Source organism: Trichomonas vaginalis, chromosome II (genome assembly GCF_026262505.1).
Source record: "Trichomonas vaginalis G3 chromosome II, whole genome shotgun sequence".
Lineage (NCBI taxonomy): Eukaryota > Parabasalia > Trichomonadida > Trichomonadidae > Trichomonas > Trichomonas vaginalis.
This window is the reverse complement of record NC_067204.1, coordinates 10,938,299-10,957,357: the sequence shown is the minus strand read 5'-3', so window position 1 is coordinate 10,957,357 and position 19,059 is coordinate 10,938,299. Positions and strand designations below refer to the sequence as shown.

The 19,059-nt window shown below is 33.8% G+C and overlaps 7 protein-coding genes and 6 pseudogenes across 13 annotated transcripts, besides 3 other annotated features; 9 read left to right on the top strand and 4 right to left on the bottom strand.

The window, feature by feature from the left end:
* Nucleotides 1-6: 6 nt before the first annotated feature.
* On the bottom strand, nt 7-722 carry TVAGG3_0523820 (PHD zinc finger-containing protein; the record flags this gene model as incomplete). The annotated part of the gene is made up of 1 exon (XM_001313711.1): nt 116-718. The coding sequence occupies one exon, from the start codon at nt 716-718 to the stop codon at nt 116-118; it is 603 nt and encodes a 200-aa protein (XP_001313712.1).
* Nucleotides 723-1,160: 438 nt separating this feature from the next.
* On the bottom strand, nt 1,161-2,453 carry TVAGG3_0523810 (uncharacterized protein; the record flags this gene model as incomplete). Its single annotated transcript, XM_001313710.1, has 1 exon — nt 1,208-2,395. The coding sequence occupies one exon, from the start codon at nt 2,393-2,395 to the stop codon at nt 1,208-1,210; it is 1,188 nt and encodes a 395-aa protein (XP_001313711.1).
* Nucleotides 2,454-3,892: 1,439 nt separating this feature from the next.
* Nucleotides 3,893-5,193: a mobile genetic element.
* On the top strand, nt 3,987-5,113 carry TVAGG3_0523790 (annotated as a pseudogene). Its single transcript has one exon. A coding segment is annotated over exon 1 (1,127 nt).
* A 25-nt stretch (nt 5,194-5,218) lies between the features above and the next one.
* On the top strand, nt 5,219-6,298 carry TVAGG3_0523770 (Ankyrin repeat family; the record flags this gene model as incomplete). The annotated part of the gene is made up of 1 exon (XM_001313708.1): nt 5,219-6,298. The coding sequence occupies one exon, from the start codon at nt 5,219-5,221 to the stop codon at nt 6,296-6,298; it is 1,080 nt and encodes a 359-aa protein (XP_001313709.1).
* A 1,598-nt stretch (nt 6,299-7,896) lies between these two features.
* TVAGG3_0523760 lies at nt 7,897-8,533 on the top strand (annotated as a pseudogene). The gene has a single exon. A coding segment is annotated over exon 1 (637 nt).
* Nucleotides 8,534-8,597: 64 nt separating this feature from the next.
* TVAGG3_0523750 lies at nt 8,598-9,783 on the top strand (annotated as a pseudogene). Its single transcript has one exon. A coding segment is annotated over exon 1 (1,186 nt).
* Nucleotides 9,784-10,272: 489 nt separating this feature from the next.
* Nucleotides 10,273-10,883: a mobile genetic element.
* Nucleotides 10,884-11,177: 294 nt separating this feature from the next.
* Nucleotides 11,178-19,059: part of a mobile genetic element that runs on past the window's edge.
* On the top strand, nt 13,108-13,430 carry TVAGG3_0523730 (protein of unknown function, DUF4106 family; the record flags this gene model as incomplete). The annotated part of the gene is made up of 1 exon (XM_051237333.1): nt 13,108-13,430. A coding segment is annotated over one exon (323 nt), but the record flags the coding sequence as incomplete, so codon positions are not given.
* TVAGG3_0523720 (uncharacterized protein) lies at nt 13,647-14,397 on the top strand (the record flags this gene model as incomplete). The annotated part of the gene is made up of 1 exon (XM_051237332.1): nt 13,647-14,397. A coding segment is annotated over one exon (751 nt), but the record flags the coding sequence as incomplete, so codon positions are not given.
* On the top strand, nt 14,534-15,689 carry TVAGG3_0523710 (annotated as a pseudogene). The gene has a single exon. A coding segment is annotated over exon 1 (1,156 nt).
* TVAGG3_0523700 (protein of unknown function, DUF4108 family) lies at nt 16,155-16,544 on the top strand (the record flags this gene model as incomplete). The annotated part of the gene is made up of 1 exon (XM_051237331.1): nt 16,155-16,544. One exon carries the CDS (start codon nt 16,155-16,157, stop codon nt 16,542-16,544), a length of 390 nt encoding a protein of 129 aa, XP_051095155.1.
* TVAGG3_0523690 lies at nt 16,561-16,805 on the bottom strand (annotated as a pseudogene). Its single transcript has one exon. A coding segment is annotated over exon 1 (245 nt).
* On the top strand, nt 17,056-17,931 carry TVAGG3_0523680 (protein of unknown function, DUF4106 family; the record flags this gene model as incomplete). Its single annotated transcript, XM_051237330.1, has 1 exon — nt 17,056-17,931. One exon carries the CDS (start codon nt 17,056-17,058, stop codon nt 17,929-17,931), a length of 876 nt encoding a protein of 291 aa, XP_051095154.1.
* TVAGG3_0523670 lies at nt 18,366-18,927 on the bottom strand (annotated as a pseudogene). Its single transcript has one exon. A coding segment is annotated over exon 1 (562 nt).

The following is a 19,059-nucleotide window of genomic DNA, read 5'->3' as shown; positions in this document are numbered from 1 at the left end:
TTGGCCATAAAAATGTAAAATTTAAAATAAATTTGAAATATCAAATTAAGAAATTCAAAAATTAAAGTCAGTATTATATTAATTTTAATATATAAACAAAATCAAAAGGTATAGATTATTGGTTATCATCGGAATGTAATAATTCTGGTATTAATTTCAAAACTTCTTGTATATCGTTTACAATATCACTCAGCTCGTTCCATATTGGCATATATTGTGTTGGACGGCCATTCTGAATGTCTGCTTCCAATTGTTGAGCTTTTGGTAGCAATGATGCCAAGCGTTGCCTTACATAGGCTTTAACAGATTTAGCAATTTCATATTGGCAGTAAATGCAAATGAATGGATTTGTATCTTTGGAATTTTTAAGATGAACGCAATCTTCATGAAGCCATTTCAAACAAGAGTCACATTGTATCTGCACAGATGATCCATGTGTTAAACCACATATGCAACGTGTTTCTTGAACAACTTCAACATCTTCATTATCTATTTTTTGCTGTTCTTCATTAGAAAGCGGTGTATCAGTAGGACCTGCCATATCTGGTGTTAAAAGAAATGCATTGGCAATTGCAAGATAATTCTCAGGAATTGATGGTTTTGTAAATCTTTTTGAAACAATTGGACCTGCAGCTACTTTTTTAACAATTGGTGTTGTAGGAGGAGCGTTGTCATGCAATAAATCGCGAAGTGATGTTGATGGCTTCTCTTCACTCATAAATGCAAATTTTAACTGTCACCTTTTTATTGAAAATTTGAATTGTTTTTTTCAAATTGATTTTCAATTGTAAATAAAAAAACAATCATTATTTTGTTGGGAACTATCACAAGCTTTCAAAGAATAAATAGAAACCTTAATATGCACACAGTACTGACATGCATTTCTCGAAAAATAGAAGATTGAAAATCGATGTGACAATGAAATTTAAATCTTTAACGTAAAAATCAGATAGCAGAAGAGTCTCTCTGATACAACTTAAGTAACTTTTGATTATCGCTAGTTGGGAGTTAAGTTAATGGACATTTTATCAAATAAAATAATAAAAAATCTGATATTTATAATTATTTTCTAATAAATCATACTCCCAAAAAGAAATTTGCTCAAAAATAGCATGAAAATTAAAATGGCATCGTAATCTTCCCATTTAAATAAAAAAAAATTGGACAGTTAATATATTTTTATTAAAACAAAAAAAGAAACAATAAATTATTCTAAAGCGCGTGGTTTCTTTGGTCCAAAGCGATGAATTAAGAAATAAATGAAATTAACAACAATAATTCCAAATGCTATGGAAACAATCAATATCTTCATAATTTCAACAAAGAAAGAGCCTTTGTTTGCGTTTCCTTTTTCAATTTGGTAGTTTGTGAATGGTCTGTTCTCGATATATCCAAGATCACGGTTAGAATCAGCGAGATTGTTCAATTCTCCTGATCCAAATGTGCATCCTGACTTAGATATGTCTGAATCTTTGCTTTTAATCTCATTATTTTCTCTTCCTGTGAAACATGATTTTATAATCTTGAGAGAAATAGTTGCATCGGCTGCAATCGAAGGCAAACCTGCGTTCCTTATGAATGCGCAGTTTTCAATTGTCGATTCGGCAACATTTGACAGAAAAATCGAATTTCCGGCCAATTTGCCTTGAGCGGACTGAGAAATGGCGTAAAAATTTGTATACTGGAATTGAACAGCGAAATTCTGTTTGTTAAAGACAAAACCTCCGTTTGGCCCTGATGTGGAACATCTGACGAAAGAAGAGTAATAAACTTGAGCTTTTGAGGTGGTAACATCGCAAAGTCCTGTATTTGATGATCCTGCTTTCGTCATGTTTGTATTTTTAATTATTAAATTTCCATCGGAAATTATCTTCGCTATGCCATATTGTGGAGCAACAACAATTGTAAAAGTCGATAATTCGAGTTTTATGGGGATGTCGTTGGTATTTGATGCCAAAAATACGCCGCATTCTTCAAAAGCTTCGCAATTTTGAAATGTTGTATAAACGCATTCCAATTCATCACTACATGCAAATGCAGGTGCTAATTTGCCTTTAACCTTACTAAATAGCGCGTTAAATATTCTTAATCTGTATTTAACGTTAATTGCAGCTCCTGCTTTATCTCTTATATCAAACTCTCTGAAAATACTATTGTATACTCTAACTGGCTCATCTTTCAGATCCTGTCTTGTATACTCATAGACTTTTCCGATCATAAAAGCATCTTTATCGATTTTAATGGCACTTGATAAGTATTTTGCAAAATAGCAATTTCTGAATTCAGCATTTGGCTTTTGGTTGATTGAATAAAAAAATGGAGAAGTTGAAAATTTTGATCTTGTTAAAATCGATGAAAAAGATGATTTCAATGATGTGTGAGATAATGAAAGCATTGGTGAATTATTTATATTGTAGTTTTTAGAATATAGCTTAAAAATAGTTAAATTTGTAATCATCCAAATTTGAGTGTCACTTTTTCCGAAAAATCAATTATGTCAGCGTTCAGCTCTATATTTAAACAATTTAAATGAGGCCTCATTTAACTTTATTGGTTTAACTCCAAGATAAAACATATTTCTACCTATAGAGATTCATTTAACACATATTTATTTGGAAATTTTCAATTATTCTCCCCATTTTTGGTGTTTCCCTCTCATAACTTGATCCCATCAGATGTGTAAATTATCTTCTTAAAGACATCATTCTAAATTATCACTAAATATTTGAAAACTTTTTTTGGTAAATAATCGTATTTTTTGAGATATTCTCATAGACAAAAACTAGTATATTCATAATGCATGCAATAATCTAATAAAAAGCATCAAAATATCGGATTGATAGTAAAATGTATGCTAATTAACGAATATCTTATTGCTATCGACTTTACTTTAGTCATTGTATCATTTTATATTTATAAACTTTATCAAAATTCATAAATGATATACGAAATCTTTGTGGTCATTGTTTTCCATACGTATAACAAAAATTATCCTAATAAATTTCAAAGATATTTTAATTGGTAAAATGTAAATAAGCCACTTTTAAAATTTTTTCCATGTCTGATCGAGACATTCAGCCAAATAAATACAGTAAATTGCGAAGTATTTATAAATACTATATCGATTCGTACAATGCATTGTATCGGCTGAAAACGGATAACGAAGAAGATTTAAACAAGATTTACGAAATGATCAAAACAGAATTGATTGAATCAAATCAATATCCTCCACAAAATATACTTAAAGATATTTTAAATATCATCTCGTATAACAATCGCTATACAAAGTCATATTTATACCTTGCCAAACTTATTTCTGATGAATATCATATCATAGAGGTCAAAAGAATTCCAATCATTTCTAACTTCTTGTTTTATAAAGAATATGGAATTAAATTAGACAAGTCTGATGATTTCGAAAAAATTAAATCAGAAAATCTCAGTATTCATACATATAATACAATTTACAAAGCAATTATGAATAATGACTTAGAAAGATTTATCATATTCACGGAAAGAGGTGATTTTGATGAAGATCAAACACTTGTCAGTGATTTATATCCATTTGTTGAAAATGGATATTCATTACTTGAATTATGTTGTTATCATGGAGCAGTTGACTGTTTCAAGTTATTAAGATCGAAGTTTGACACGAAAATAACTCAAATTTGTCTTCAACTATCATTTTTAAGAGGAAATCCAGAAATCATGAGTGAATGTTTGAAACATCAAAGGCCAAATAAACTATGCATGAGATATGCAATTATTTCACACAACATTGATTTTGTTTCATTCTTGATGAATGAATACAGTATTCAAATCAATTTATCTGATTGCGGAATATATAATAATCTTGATTCATTTTTAGTTTGTTACGATCAAACTAATGATATAGGGTGTCCAAAGGTGCGTTTAGCACAGCGCTCTATATGAGACTATTAAAGGAGATATATGCTGATTAAATATATATAAAAAAATATGAATATATGTATATGATGAGTATGTTGTATTTTGGCGCCATGCCGGGATATAAAAAATTTTGAGACAAGAGGCGGTTTCGCGGGAAATTTTGGCGGGATTTTTTTTCATTTTTTTAATGAATCATAAAGAAAACATCCTCGCTCTTGCAAAAAAATGCAAAGACTGTAAAAAAATCTACGAGACATTGGTAAAATGCTTCGGTATGGATGCTCCTAGCTATTCCACTGTAACGTATCATGTTAGGATGTATCACTTCATGAACAAAAAGGCGCCCATCATAAAAATTGACAAAAAATCGCTGGATCAAAGAAAAATCAAAGCAATTCTTCAAGCGCTAGATGAAGACCCAAGAGCATCACTCAGAAGGATAGAGGAGATGACAAAGATACCACGTACAACAGTCAGTTATTATCTGCACAATTATTTGAACTACAAACTAGCGTATACACGTTGGGTTCCGCACAACCTTAATTCAGTTCAAAAAAAATCTAGAGTCCAATCTTCGAAAGAGCTCCTCTCTATATTGGGTGCGTATCAATCCAAGAAGTTTCACTTTTTAGTAACAGGGGACGAGTCTTGGTTTCAATATGCAACAGAAACCAAAATCATGTGGATCGCGAAGGATGAAAATCCGCAAACATTCCCGAAGGAAAAAATTGACACACCAATGATGATGTTGTCGGTTTTTTGGGGCGTGAATGGCATCATCGCAATTGATATTCTTCAAAAACCTAATACGATGAATGCTCAGTATCTAATTGACAATGTTCTTACTCAAATTATCAATTTTGATGAGTTTGAGAAATCCAAACAACAAAAACAAAAGTTTGCAATTCATTTTGATAATTCAAGAGTTCACAAAAGTCATAAGGTAATGAATTACTTGGTGGAAAACAATGTCAAAGTTGTTCCAAACCCAATTTATTCACCTGATATTGCACCCTCTGACTTTTATTTATTCGGCACGCTAAAAAAGAGAGCTGAAGGACGCGAATTCGCGAGTCCAGATGATCTTGAAAATTTTGTAAGAGAGCAATTTGAGCAATTTTCTCATGATGATTTAAAGCGTGTCTTTCAAGCCTGGATCGATCGCTGCGAACGCGTGATTGAATCCAATGGTGATTATATTTAAATAAACTTTATATATATGTAACTTGTTTATTTCTATTCGCAGTATTCAGGTTTGTGCTAAACACACCTTTGGACACCCTATATTAACAAATCATTTGTTTATTCAATGTTTTTTGATATTCCATCGCTTTGGGAATATCTCCTTCCACATGATGCAAATATCAAAGTAAAAGATATAAATGGAAGAACCGCTCTTCATTATGTAGCACTAAATAATAGTAAAGAAGCAGCAGAATTTCTTATTTCACATGGTGCAAATGTCAATGAAAAAGACAATATTGAGCAAACGGCTCTTCATATTGCAGCTTCTCATAATAGCAAAGAAACGGCCGAATTTCTTATTTCACATGGTGCAAATGTCAATGAAAAAGACAATAATGGACAAACAGCTCTTCATATTGCAGCTTCTCATAATAGCAAAGAAACGGCCGAATTTCTTATTTCACATGGTGCAAATGTCAATGAAAAAGACAATAATGGACAAACAGCTCTTCATATTGCAGCTTCTCATAATAGCAAAGAAACGGCCGAATTTCTTATTTCACATGGTGCAAATGTCAATGAAAAAGACAATAATGGACAAACAGCTCTTCATATTGCAGCTTCTCATAATAGCAAAGAAACGGCCGAATTTCTTATTTCACATGGTGCAAATGTCAATGAAAAAGACAATATTGAGCAAACGGCTCTTCATATTGCAGCTTCTCATAATAGCAAAGAAACGGCCGAATTTCTTATTTCACATGGTGCAAATGTCAATGAAAAAGACAATATTGAGCAAACGGCTCTTCATATTGCAGCTTCTCATAATAGCAAAGAAACGGCCGAATTTCTTATTTCACATGGTGCAAATGTCAATGAAAAAGACAATAATGGACAAACAGCTCTTCATATTGCAGCTTCTCATAATAGCAAAGAAACGGCCGAATTTCTTATTTCACATGGTGCAAATGTCAATGAAAAAGACAATAATGGACAAACAGCTCTTCATATTGCAGCTTCTCATAATAGCAAAGAAACGGCCGAATTTCTTATTTCACATGGTGCAAATGTCAATGAAAAAGACAATAATGGACAAACAGCTCTTCATATTGCAGCTTCTCATAATAGCAAAGAAACGGCCGAATTTCTTATTTCACATGGTGCAAATGTCAATGAAAAAGATGAAGGAAAAACTGCTCTTTAGTTGTCAATATATGGCAACTGTATAGATATAATTAGATCTATTGAAAGGTCAATTGAATAAATTTAGTAAAAGTAAATATATATATAATTTTGAGAGACATCACAGAAAAATATAATATGAATATACTTGATTAGCAGCTTAGAAAGTCATAAAAATGGCCAAATTCTCACTTGTTTGATGAATTAATCTCCTTCAAAACTAAAATAAAAAAAAAAAAAAAAAAAAAAAAAAAAAAAAAAAAAAAAAAAAAAAAGGTAGTGGGGCTTCCAGGCACTTCGTGCCCTCTAGCCCCGAAGATGTTTAGTATAAATGAAGTCTTGACAAAACATTTACGAAGAAATCTCAACAAAGTCTTTACGAAGAAATCTCAACAAAGTCTTTACGAAGAAATCTCAACAAAGTCTTTACGAAGAAGTCTTGACAAAGTCTTTACGAAGAAGTCTTGACAAAGTCTTTACGAAGAAATCTCAACAAAGTCTTTACGAAGAAGTCTTGACAAAATATTTACGATGAAATCTCAACAAAACATTTACGATGAAGTCTTGACAAAGTCTTTACGAAGAAGTCTTGACAAAGTCTTTACGAAGAAGTCTTGACAAAGTCTTTACGATGAAGTCTTGACAAAGTCTTTACGAAGAAATCTCAACAAAGTCTTTACGATGAAATCTCAACAAAACATAGACAAGAAAGTTCATGAGTGTAAATGACCCAAAAATATATTTTAGGGTAGAAGGGTATATCTACCCCGTTTTCTACCCTCTTTTCTACCCTCGTGAATTTTCATGAAATTTATACAGAATTCAATAAAAATATATTTAGGTGAAGAGGTGAGATTTCACCTGTTTTTTCACCTAATTTTTCACCCTCTTGAATTTTCATGAATTTTACACCAAAAATATACTACTAGGGTCATTTATGAAGAAATCTCAACAAAGTCTTTACGATGAAATCTTGACAAAACATAGACAAGAAAGTTCATGAGTGTAAATGACCCAAAAATATATTTTAGGGTAGAAGGGTATATCTACCCCGTTTTCTACCCTCTTTTCTACCCTCTTGAATTTTCATGAAATTTACACCAAAAATATACTACTAGGGTCATTTACGAAGAAATCTCAACAAAGTCTTTACGATGAAGTCTTGACAAAGTCTTTACGAAGAAGTCTCAACAAAGTCTTTACGAAGAAGTCTTAACAAAGTCTTTACGAAGAAGTCTTAACAAAGTCTTTACGAAGAAATTCATGAAAATTCAAGAGGGTAGAAAAGAGGGTAGAAAACGGGGTAGATATACCCTTCTACCCTAAAATATATTTTTGGGTCATTTACGAAGAAGTCTCAACAAAGTCTTTACGAAGAAGTCTCAACAAAGTCTTTACGAAGAAGTCTCAACAAAGTCTTTACGAAGAAGTCTTAACAAAGTCTTTACGAAGAAATTCATGAAAATTCAAGAGGGTAGAAAAGAGGGTAGAAAACGGGTAGATATACCCTTCTACCCTAAAATATATTTTTGGGTCATTTACGAAGAAGTCTCAACAAAGTCTTTACGAAGAAGTCTTTACAAAACATCTGTCAAAAGCCGCTTTTTAACTTCACTTAAAATGCCACGTAAGCTACGTAAGAATATACGTAAGAGGAAGAGAGCATTGAAACATCCAATAGTAAAACTGACACCACAACAACAGTTGCAACAACAAATGCTGAATGACCCCACTATGTTGCAACAAATGTCAAGCAATCCTATGCTTTTAAACCGAGTTTTGGTGCACAGAGTGGAGGTTTAAGAGCGGCACTTTTAGCGAAAATGGCAGGCTATGGTGGAGCTGCAGACGGAACAGCCTATAACCCTCAAAGTCAAATGAATTTGAGTTCACTCAAAAATCAAATAGCAGATGTCAAAAAGTCAAACATAGACATACAGAAACAAATAAGTGAAAACGAAAAGAAACTAGAATATGACAGACACACAAAGAAACTCAATGAGTTAAACGTAGAGAAAAAGAAGAAAGAAGAACAACTGAAAGAACTAAGTACAGAGGAATATGCGAAAAAAGTGTCAGAAAAAGCAGCAGAAGTAGCAAAAATGGAACAAGATGTTATAAATTTGAAAAACCATACTACTCAATATAAAGTACTGAAAGATGAAGAGATAAAACAAAAAGCCCTGAAGACATATATGGATAGCGATGAGTATAAAAAAGAAGTTGAAGCAAATGTAAAGGCAGAAAAACTTTTACAGTTGCAAAACCAAACCGTACAGTATGAAAACTTAGCACAAGAAAGTAAAAATAACGACGCAGCCATGCAAAAGGCAATGAAAAGCGCAGAATATATAAAAGCTAACAAGACTGGTTAGATGCCCAAGCTAACGCTAAAGCAGCCCAACTTATAGGGTCAATAAGGACAAAAATACAAGCGGATGAAGACAGTTCAAATGAAGCTTTAACAAATGCTGACTTTAAGAACGCCTTCGAAGCTCTTCATAGTAAGGTGAAACAAGTGAACGACTTCTCATCTGGAAAGAAACTGAAGTCTGAAGGTTTCGACAAAGAGTTAAAAGAAGTAGCACAAAATATGACGAAAATAACAGATGCAGCAACGAGACAGGCAGTTCAAAGTGCCTATGACGCCGTTAGAGCAACTGTTGTGAAAAGTCAAGAAAAAGAGTTACAACAGACCAAAACAGACCTAGTAAATGCTTTCTTAAAACGAAAAGTCAGGTAGGACATTACGCTGCAGATGGAACATATGTGCCAGCTGGTGGAACTTATATACCACCAAACCCTCCAAGAGAAGCACCTGCACCAGGACTACCTAAAACATTTACATCGTCACATGGACACAGACACAGGCATGCACAACAACCAGCACAACAACCACCTCCACAACCAGCACAACAACCAACACAACAACCAACACAGCAACCAACAGTTCAAAACCCTGCACAACAACAACCACAAACAGAGCAAGGACATAAAAGAAGTAGAGAACAAGGAAACCAAGAATTCTTAAAAATGCTTAAAGAAGAGTGTGGTTTCCCAGATACTGTTGACTTTAGTGACAGATATAAAGAAGCTATTGGAAAGTTCAAGGATGGAAATACTGACCCGAACCTATTTAGCTTTATGGCTCAGCACCAAAACGGATATAATCTCAAACCTGGAAAATACAAGCTCGCTAAGGGATATGATTTAATAGCATATCATCCAAATGACATGGATGAATTTACTCCGAGATATTTGATGTCAGAGCTAAATGACAATTCAACTTTCGTCATGAAACGCGTAAAAAATAGAGACGGAACGAAAGAACAAAAGCTTATGAATGCGGATGACGTAGATAGGGAAATTGTTGAAAACGGTCTCGGAATATATGAAATGCCAGCAGATGAGGTACAAGAAACTCCACAGGAAGAAGTTCAGATACAACCAGACATGGAAGAAATAGTTCAGCAACAACAGCTAGAAGAGCCTGAAGGAAACGAACAAGTCACTCCTTTGGAAACTAACTTCACAGAACTAGATGAAGATTTGGAACAGCCGAAAAATCTTGACCCTCAACAAGAGTATGCGGAGAATATGGAATATTTCCAAGAGTCTAAAAAAAATTCGGCTGACATAGTAGAAGAATATCGAAAAATGTTTGCCGACATACAAAAGACTCCAACACCAGATGAAAATATTCAGCATAGAATGGAAGTACTGAAAGAAAATGTACACAAATACAACAACCCTTTTTACTTACGAGCATTTAACGTTCAATCTTCGGATGAACTCGGTGAAAATAAAAGGTTAAATTTCAAGAAAACATATAGAAATGAAACATTGTTTAAAGTTCATTCAGAACCTAACCAAGATGGAAACAAACCTACTTTTGTTTCTGCAGACGATGGAACTACAATGAGATGGGGTCATAAAGCTAATCCAGATAGGTGGTTCATAAACTTACAACCACAATTCCAAGAAGTTGTAGACGCAATGGAAGTCAATGGTGAACCAGATATAGCTGGTATTTTAAGCGCGGCTTTAATGCCATTGAAAGATATGAAACATGCAGATATTTTGGACCAGTATGAAATGAACATGGCTGATGGAAATATAACACCTGACGTTCTAGAACATTTATCTCAAAGAACTACACAGAACCATAGAGATGGTATATTTGGTGAAGAGTTTAGAAAGAAAGTTAGGGAGGCGAAGGAAGAGAACCTATTGTACATGACCTTGCAAACGAAAGTTTACAAAATGTCATAAAAACTTACTTTGCAGACAATGAACCGAGAAGGGATGAATATTTAAGAAAACTCAAATGGACAGTACCAAATGAAATGTTAGTATTGAAAAACATGTTCCTTGACAAAATAAAACCAACTACAGAAATAAACGACGCAAGACTGAAAGATTGGGTAAAAGCTTTCCCATTCACAAAAGATATAGTTGGTAACATGGAAAGAAAACCAGAATGGCTACAAAAACATATATTTGGAAACGAGCTTATTCCATATGGACAGCTCTGTTTGAAGAGCTTGAACCAGAAACTCAGGAAAGAGTCATGCAAACAATACGAAAGACTCAAATACAGACTATGACAAACTCTTTCTAGGATATAGGTTACCTGAGATGGGCGACCAGAGCCAAAAGGCAAAAAGGACATGGGAAATTTGCAACATACTAGATGAACATAATGCAAAGATGCAACAACTTCAAGCAGAGGGCAATGAAGGAAAAAGAAGAGTTAAAAACTCAGTCAGGAAGAAAGTAAAGCTTGGTCCACGTGGGTTCTATTATGACATATAAATCCAACTATTCTATATTTTTACTCATATGAAATGTACGCCGCTCAGAATATAACGCCAACAGTTTTGGATGCTATGAATGGAAATGTTTCCGAATGGTATAACGAATGCGACAATGCCATTAGAAGGTCAGAAATAGTTCCTGGAACTTACGAATATACAACTGCTGTTTCTTATGGAAACGTAGGTGAGTTTGGAGAAGGTTCTTCAACAACAGTAGATATTGCTTGCGACAGGTTTCATATAATTTCTATTGACAACTCTTTCTTATACGTGGAACAAGACATTGAAATAAAACCTTCTGCCAAGTTGTCTGACAAGAAAGGTTGCAATGGAATTTTCTATGTCGGATACCAATATGCTCCAGAAGTTTTCATGGGATATAAGATATATTCTAACTCTGACTTAGTTCAAACAGTAACATGGGCAAACTATGAATGGTTCGCTTTGAGAAACTCAGTACAACCACAAGCTAGAGAACAAACAGACCAGTATGCAACTATTGAGAAAATAAGAAGACTTGACCCTAACGTTCCAGGAGTTTATGTTAACCTTTCTGGACAAACTGCAGCAGCAGTAACCAAAGTAAAACTGAAACTTAGAGTTCCTTTGTCATCTTTCCTCATCTTCAGGTTTTTAAGATACTTGCCAAACTGGGCAGGAAAAATTTCTATCGAACTTACTCCAAGCAAAAATAACTTAGTCATTGCACCAACACAAGACCCATTCACTCTTACAGAAGTAGTGGGAACAAATAAAATGTCATTCGCCGACTTTTGCAAAAACAAAGTTGACTTAGACTTTGGTTTCTCAAACCTCAACACTGAAGTAAACTATTATTTCAATGCTGCTGGAGATGCTTGGGACCCAGTTAAGTTCACATGCGAAAAGTTTGAATGCAAGAGAATAGAAAGCAGACTTGCAGTCTATATGTTGGACCCAGATATTTCAAATGCTTTAGCTGCCAAATATATTGCAGTTCCACTTATGTTCCCTATACACCAAATATCTGTCAAAGACTTTGCAGGTGAAGTTGGAAACCAAAGTGCTGACCCAGGTGCAAGAACAGATATTGCTTAACAACTGCAATGAAACATGCAGATACTATGTTTGTACTGTTCAGACGAACTATAAATGACTATTCTTGTTTCTACAACCCTGGTATTAAATATCATATAAACATAGATGGCAAATATTATCCAAGAGAAGAATATTCTACAGTTGAGGATATGAGGTCATACAACTTGACATTAGATGCTATGAACTTTAACAACAACTTCACAACAACCATTAACCCTGAAATGCAAAGTTCTATTATGCCATATGTGAAAGTATGGACCCATACAGGAGCTCAAAACACTCAATATACAAATGGAGACCGTTCAAACTTTTGGCTTGGCATTCCATTTGCTGACTCAGAAGACTTTATGGGTGGTATTTCAACTGTTGGTACAGTTCAAATACAATATACTGGTGACAGAGACGGTCCAAATGAATTGAAAGCAAAGAAGTTTACAAAAACCAATAGCACTTTTCACGGAAGATGCTCTTTTGAAAATTCGTTCGATGAAACCTGCTGGGGCTCCTCAGATTGGTATAACGACAGCTTCCATCGAGCAGATTTTGGCAGCAGGTCAGTAAGTTGTTCTTGAACTGACTTCTCTCCGTCAAATATTGACAGTACGCCAGTTTTGACATAAAATTGTAAGATAAACTTACCTTTAGAAATATCTGTAAGTTTTGTTGTTATATTTTTGTCTGCTTCAAGAACTTTCACCATTTCAGTTATACCAACTTTCTTTGCTTTATGAAAATATTTTGGTTCAGCAAAGACTGCTATTCTATAACATTTACCATTGTTTGTATAAAGAACTATTCTGTCAATGTATTTGTATTGTTTGTGTGTGTAAACTTTGTTCTGCTTCAATTCGAAGAGATACTCAAATACGTCCATCTTTTTATTCTAAGTAAAATGTCATTTCCGAAAAATAGAAGCGTAAGTGTTTCAAAAGGTTTAATGGCGGTGGCAGATGTGAAGTTAAATTCACCAACTCAAACAAACAGTCAAAGTGTTGTTGTCAATGTCAAAGAAAGAGATGTTGAAGTGGGGAAACCATACGAAGACGAAGATGGTATAACAATAGTTCCTGTAAAAGAACAACCAACATACCCTGAAGTTAGCAGAGACTTAAGTTCTGTTGCAGATATTCGAAACGACTACCAACAACTTAAAGACAAACTTAAAACTCAGGAGAAGATTTGTCAGGCTTTGGGTATAATGTTAAACTTGGTCGAACACAACCCTGTAAAAGTGAACTCATATGTCATCGCACCTCATGAAGTTTTGAAAGAACTATTGAAACTTTTGACAGAGGCAGACGATATAAACATCAAAGAAATAGAACCCGACGTTAGTTGCTGTGGTGTTTCATATAATGTCATTGACAAGATATACGTTATGAAAGGAGGTGAAACGTTGAACTTAAAGTATAGTTTCCCAGACGTTATAAAAATATTTGACGACCACAACATTTCATTAAAATTTTTGCTAAGTAAATGGCAGAAGACATAGTGGTTTATACTATTACGACTAAAAACCCTGAGTCATATAATTCTATAACAACAAACTTACAAAGTCCTCAAGGACGATATTGTAAACTGACCTTAAACACGATGACGACTAAAGCCTGTTTTGCTCTTTTGACACCAGAAGATTTTATTGTTGTGAATGGTAAAAAATACTTCTTTGAAGATACTTACTCAGATATACCACCAACAGGTTTTGTTGACTTATTTAATACTTTAAGGACGGATGTAACATGTGCTGCAACTAGAGCAGGTTTCATTATGTTTGGATGTCCGACTGAGTTTAGTATAAACGATATGAGCTATAATACAAAACTTATATCTGGTTTTTACTACCAACAGTTTCCTATAACAGGAAAAGGTGTCATACAAGGTCTATCTATTCCATTGACTTTAAGCACACCTATTTTATATATTGTTTCAAACTTAGGTTCAAAGTGCTATTCGAATGTCGACAGAAACTACTATGACCAAAAGATACTCATGCGTATAAACAACACTTTCTCTGCTGGTTTGCCTATTGTTCATTCGAATGCAGAATTTTCAGCTTTAGTAAACTCAAACACTTTAGCAAACATAAACTTAACCTTAGTTGACGCAAACTTTGTTCCTGTAAAACTTTTATGTCCTATGTATTTGTCAATGACGGCAGAAAGTTTCGAATTGGAAGATGCAACTGGTGAAAGTATTGTACTACAAGAACAACTTCAACAACAAATAGCTCAAGAACAACAAATGCAACAAATGGAACAAATGCAACAACAAAGTCAAGAATAAAAAAAATATTTTTTTTTATTTTTATAAAAATGTACAGAATAGATGTTTCAGATTTTTATGACTTCCAAGCCTTCAGAAATATGTGTCCATTTAGAGACTATAACAAAGCAGTCGAGAATTTGAAACGTTTAGTCATTTATGTCGACTCTGCCCCAGAATGTTATGTTATGAAAGAATGGGATGTTGTCTTTAACAAACCAAGAGCAACAATAGTTTCAGAACAAGAATGTAGACAGAAACTTAAGAAAATAAAAGTCGTACAAGTTGGCATGAAGATGTTAGATGCTTGGGATATCTTATTGTCAAAGTTAGAAGATTTTTCAGTTCGTGGTATAAAGTTTTATACACCTTCTCCAAACTTCTATTCTATCTTCACTGGATATAAATATGAACAAGTAGAATGGAAAGAAAATATTATAGAAGCTTGGTTAGACCATGTCAAAGAAATTATATGCAATGGAAACGAAAGGTTTATGAGTATATCTTATGTTGGTTTGCAAACATCTTACAACATCCAAGTGCTAAAAATGAAACTGCTCTCATTATAATTGGAAAACAAGGAACTGGTAAGAATACTTTCTTTACAGATATCTTATGCAAACTGTTAGAAGGTTATTCGAATCCGAATATGACAAACTTAGAAAACATCTGTGGCAAGTTTAACTCCTCAATAGAGAATATGAAACTTATAGTTTGCAATGAACTTCAAAGTATATAGATACAACAAAAGTTTTGAACTCAGATGCTTTGAAGAGTCTTATAACAGACAAAGTTGGAGTTGTTGAAAGAAAATATAAAGACCAAAGAGTTTGTGAAAATGTTGCAAATTTCATCATGGTTTCAAACAATACTGTTCCGATGAAGTTAGAAAGTTCTGACAGAAGATATGTAGTTGTCAGAACGTCAGATTCTCATATGCAAGATACAGAATATTTTGACGACTTAGCAGAAACTTTGACACCTGACTTTTACAACCACTTGTTCTCATATTTCATGACATTAGATATTTCAAAGTTCAATCCAAGACAAATTCCACATACCGAAGAAAGACAAACGTTGTTAGAAGCAAACAAGAGTGTATATGAACTGTTTATAGATGAGACTAACTTTGAGTGTTTAGATGAAAGGTCATTGTACGATTCATATAAACAATATTGTCAAGAGTATGGTTATATGGCAGCTTCTAAACGTACATTCTTGGCAAATGTCAAAAATCTTTTAGATGTTCAGAACGGCGTATATACAAAGAAAAATTTTTCTGAGTAAATTTAAAAAAAATATTTTTTTATCCGATAGAAAAGATGACAGAAAAATTAACTTTTTACATAGCGCCAGACCCTTCTTGCCCACATCTTTTTAAGCCACAATATATAGACATAGAACTAAATAGAGAAAGCGAAATTCTACAAACAGAAGAAACATATAGAGACCTAGATAACGAAAATGGATATGCGCTATTCTGGTTAGATTGTCCTTATGAAATGTATGAAAAAAAGGCTTTATATGAAGAATATAGAAAATATTGTTATGAAAACAATAAAAGACCAAGCTCTAGAGAAAAATTCTATGCTGGTATAAAACATCTTTTCGAAGTTCGGAATGGCAAATATAGAAAGAAATAATTTTTATGAGTAAATTTTAAAAAAAATATTTTTTTATCCGATAGAAAAGATGACGAAATATATTTCAGTCAACAAATATATGACAGAAGTCAAAGATAAGTTAGCTCCATTCACATATTTGAATGTTTACTTCTACCATTTTGAAAAGTCTACATTTGACAAAGTTTGGAACATCGAACCCGTTAAGTTTGCTGTTGTGACTAAAAATGGTGCGAAATTTGAAGACTTAGACATAGAAGGTTTGTTAGCAGTCAAAGAAAATTTTGACAGAAGGTTTTCAAACCTTAAAGAAGGCAAAGCATACAAACTTGTTATACCTTATGAACCAAAGAAAGCAGACGACTATGAATATTATGAGTCTAAGATAGTTGAAGTTCAAGGTAAATTGGGTAAAAAGATTTTAGAGTCTAAGCCAGTGTTTGCTCCTAAAGAGGAAGAGAACATTGACATTGACCCAGAAATGTTCTAAAAATAAAATTTTATTTTTACATGTCAAATTTCTTTTTCTCTGGAACTGGTTCAGGTTCTTTTTTCTCTTCTTCTACTTTCTTTTTTCTTTTTTCTCTCTTCTTCTTCTTCTTCTCTGGTGGAGTTATGTCAAACTTCTCAGAACCATATTTTTGTAAAAGTTCTTTGTCCTTTAATAGCTCTTCTATTCTGTTTCCTATTTCATCTTCAAGAACAGCGCATGTGTCTTCTTTGCATTCTAAGAACTTTTGTTGGACTTCATCTTTCCAATCGGCGTCATCTCTGTCAACAAGTCTGTCATTGACAAATTTTAAGACTGCTCTGCTTAAGGTTTTATGGTTCTTGTCATATTCCCAGAAACAGAACTTTAGAACAAATTCCCCTTTCTTGTTTACACTATGTAAGATTTTATGGTCGACAGATGTTTTGCTGTCAAAAAGCTTGTCTCGAATATAGATAGCGAAATCGCTAGACATTTTCAAAAAGATAAAAATTTTAATTTTTCTAAAAATATGTTAGAAAAAAAGTTTGCTGACATTGACAAGAAATTTGAGAATGTTTTAAACAAGAACAAGAGGAAGTTAGAAAATGCTCAGATAAAGCCTATACATGACAAGTTCTTATTTGCTCAGAATGGTATAACAGGTCTAATCGCACCACCTGGGTCGGGTAAGACTTTCACTTATCTTAAAATGGCTGCACAACAACAAGAACTAGATGAGAAGAACCCATTCTATGAGTTAGTTGTCATTTGTAGTACTTCGGGTCAATTTGACCAAACCGTCAATTCGTTCAAAGATATTATAAAAAAGTCTAAGTTAGTATGTATAAAAGACTCTGAGTTGTTGGATTGGATAAAGAAGTACCAAAGAAGAGTTTTGAAGTACAATGCTATAAATGAGTATGTCAATTCGAAGTTTAAAGACCCAAATGAGGAAATGCAGAGAATATTAGAGAAGAAACACTTCAGAAACAAACAGAAAGAGATAGAATACATTTCGAAGAAATTGCAATCTTACGATTGGAAGACTTACCCTCACAGATGTCTTCTTATCTTAGATGACTTTGCTTCTCATCCTTTGCTTAAGAATAGAGAACAAGATATGTGTCGAATTCTCAAGAAGCTCAGACACTTTAACATCTCAGTTGTCATTTGTGTACAGACAGCAAAGAGTTTAAGTAAGGATGTAAAGAGAATACTTACTGATATCATACTTTTCCCTGGATTGTCCGAAGACGATTTCATGGAACTTATGAAAGAGTCCATGGCAGGTAAGTTTGACAGACATGAACTATGGGAGAAGTACAAAGTCATACAAGACCCTCATACTTCTTTCAGAATTCACATCTACGCGAACAAAGTTCAAATTGTAAAAAGTCAAGCTTGAAAAATAAAGAGTGCATCTACCCTACTTGTTTGAGTCTTAGTCTGTTGTGGTTCTGCAGCTTTCGGTTCTTCTGGCTTTGGAAGACATTCAGGAAGAGGAACGTCAGTCCTCCGTTTGTGTCCTGTCGGAAGGAAGAACTTTTCCTGTCGGATGGAAAAAATTTTCCTGTCGGATGGAAAAAATTTTCCTGTCGGATGGAAAAAAGTTCTCAATTTTCGAAAATTTGAATGGTTTACGGACGAACAACAGGAAAAATTTTTCCAGTTGTCGGGAAATTTTTTTCCAGTTGTCGGGAAATTTTTTTCCAGTTGTCGGGAAAATATTTTTCTGTCGGATGGAAGGACTCGGAATGCCAGAAGGATTTGACAAGACAATTTACCTTATAGAGCTACCTGAGCCATCTGAAGTCAAGCTTGAAAAATAAAGAGTGCAATTTACTCTGCTTGTTTGAAGTTGTCAAAATACTCTGTTATTTTTTCCTTTAACAATGGCAAATCTTCTTTGAAGGTAAGTATTGTACAACCTTTGATGTCATAGTGTGTTTGAGGAAGAGTATCTTGAACTATTTGTTTCACATCTTCATTTGGTGTCATTGAAATCGGTAAGTTTTCGCGATAGAACCAATTTCTGTCAGATTTGTAAATCTTAGCAAGGTCGTAAAAGCTTTTGTTGTTTCTTCTGACTAAATGCAACATAACCATATCTCTGTCTTCTTCATTTTCCATCTCTTCAGTATAAATCATATACTTATAGTTCTTTTCCTTTCCTTTTGGTACCGAACGTGGTATTCTTTTCTGTATGTTTTTGTCTTTTGCTTCAAGCTTGTTCTCTAGCTCTTCACGTTCTTGTCTATGAATTTCGTCAAGAAGTCTGTAAATATTCCAAGCATAACGAGGCGAAGCCCACATTGCAACAGCATTTACAAGAAGTCTATGTACATAATATCCTCTCAAACCGTTTGGCAATTTTTTCACGATTTTCATAGAGTTTTGGCGACTGGGGTTTCTTCCCTACTCGCTGTTCTTCACTGTTTTCAGAAAAAAGTATGTCTCGCTGTGCTTCGCTCAAAAGTTCTTGTGTGCTTTGGTTCCTAAACCAGTCTTTAGGAAGCTTAGTATCTGGAGCAAA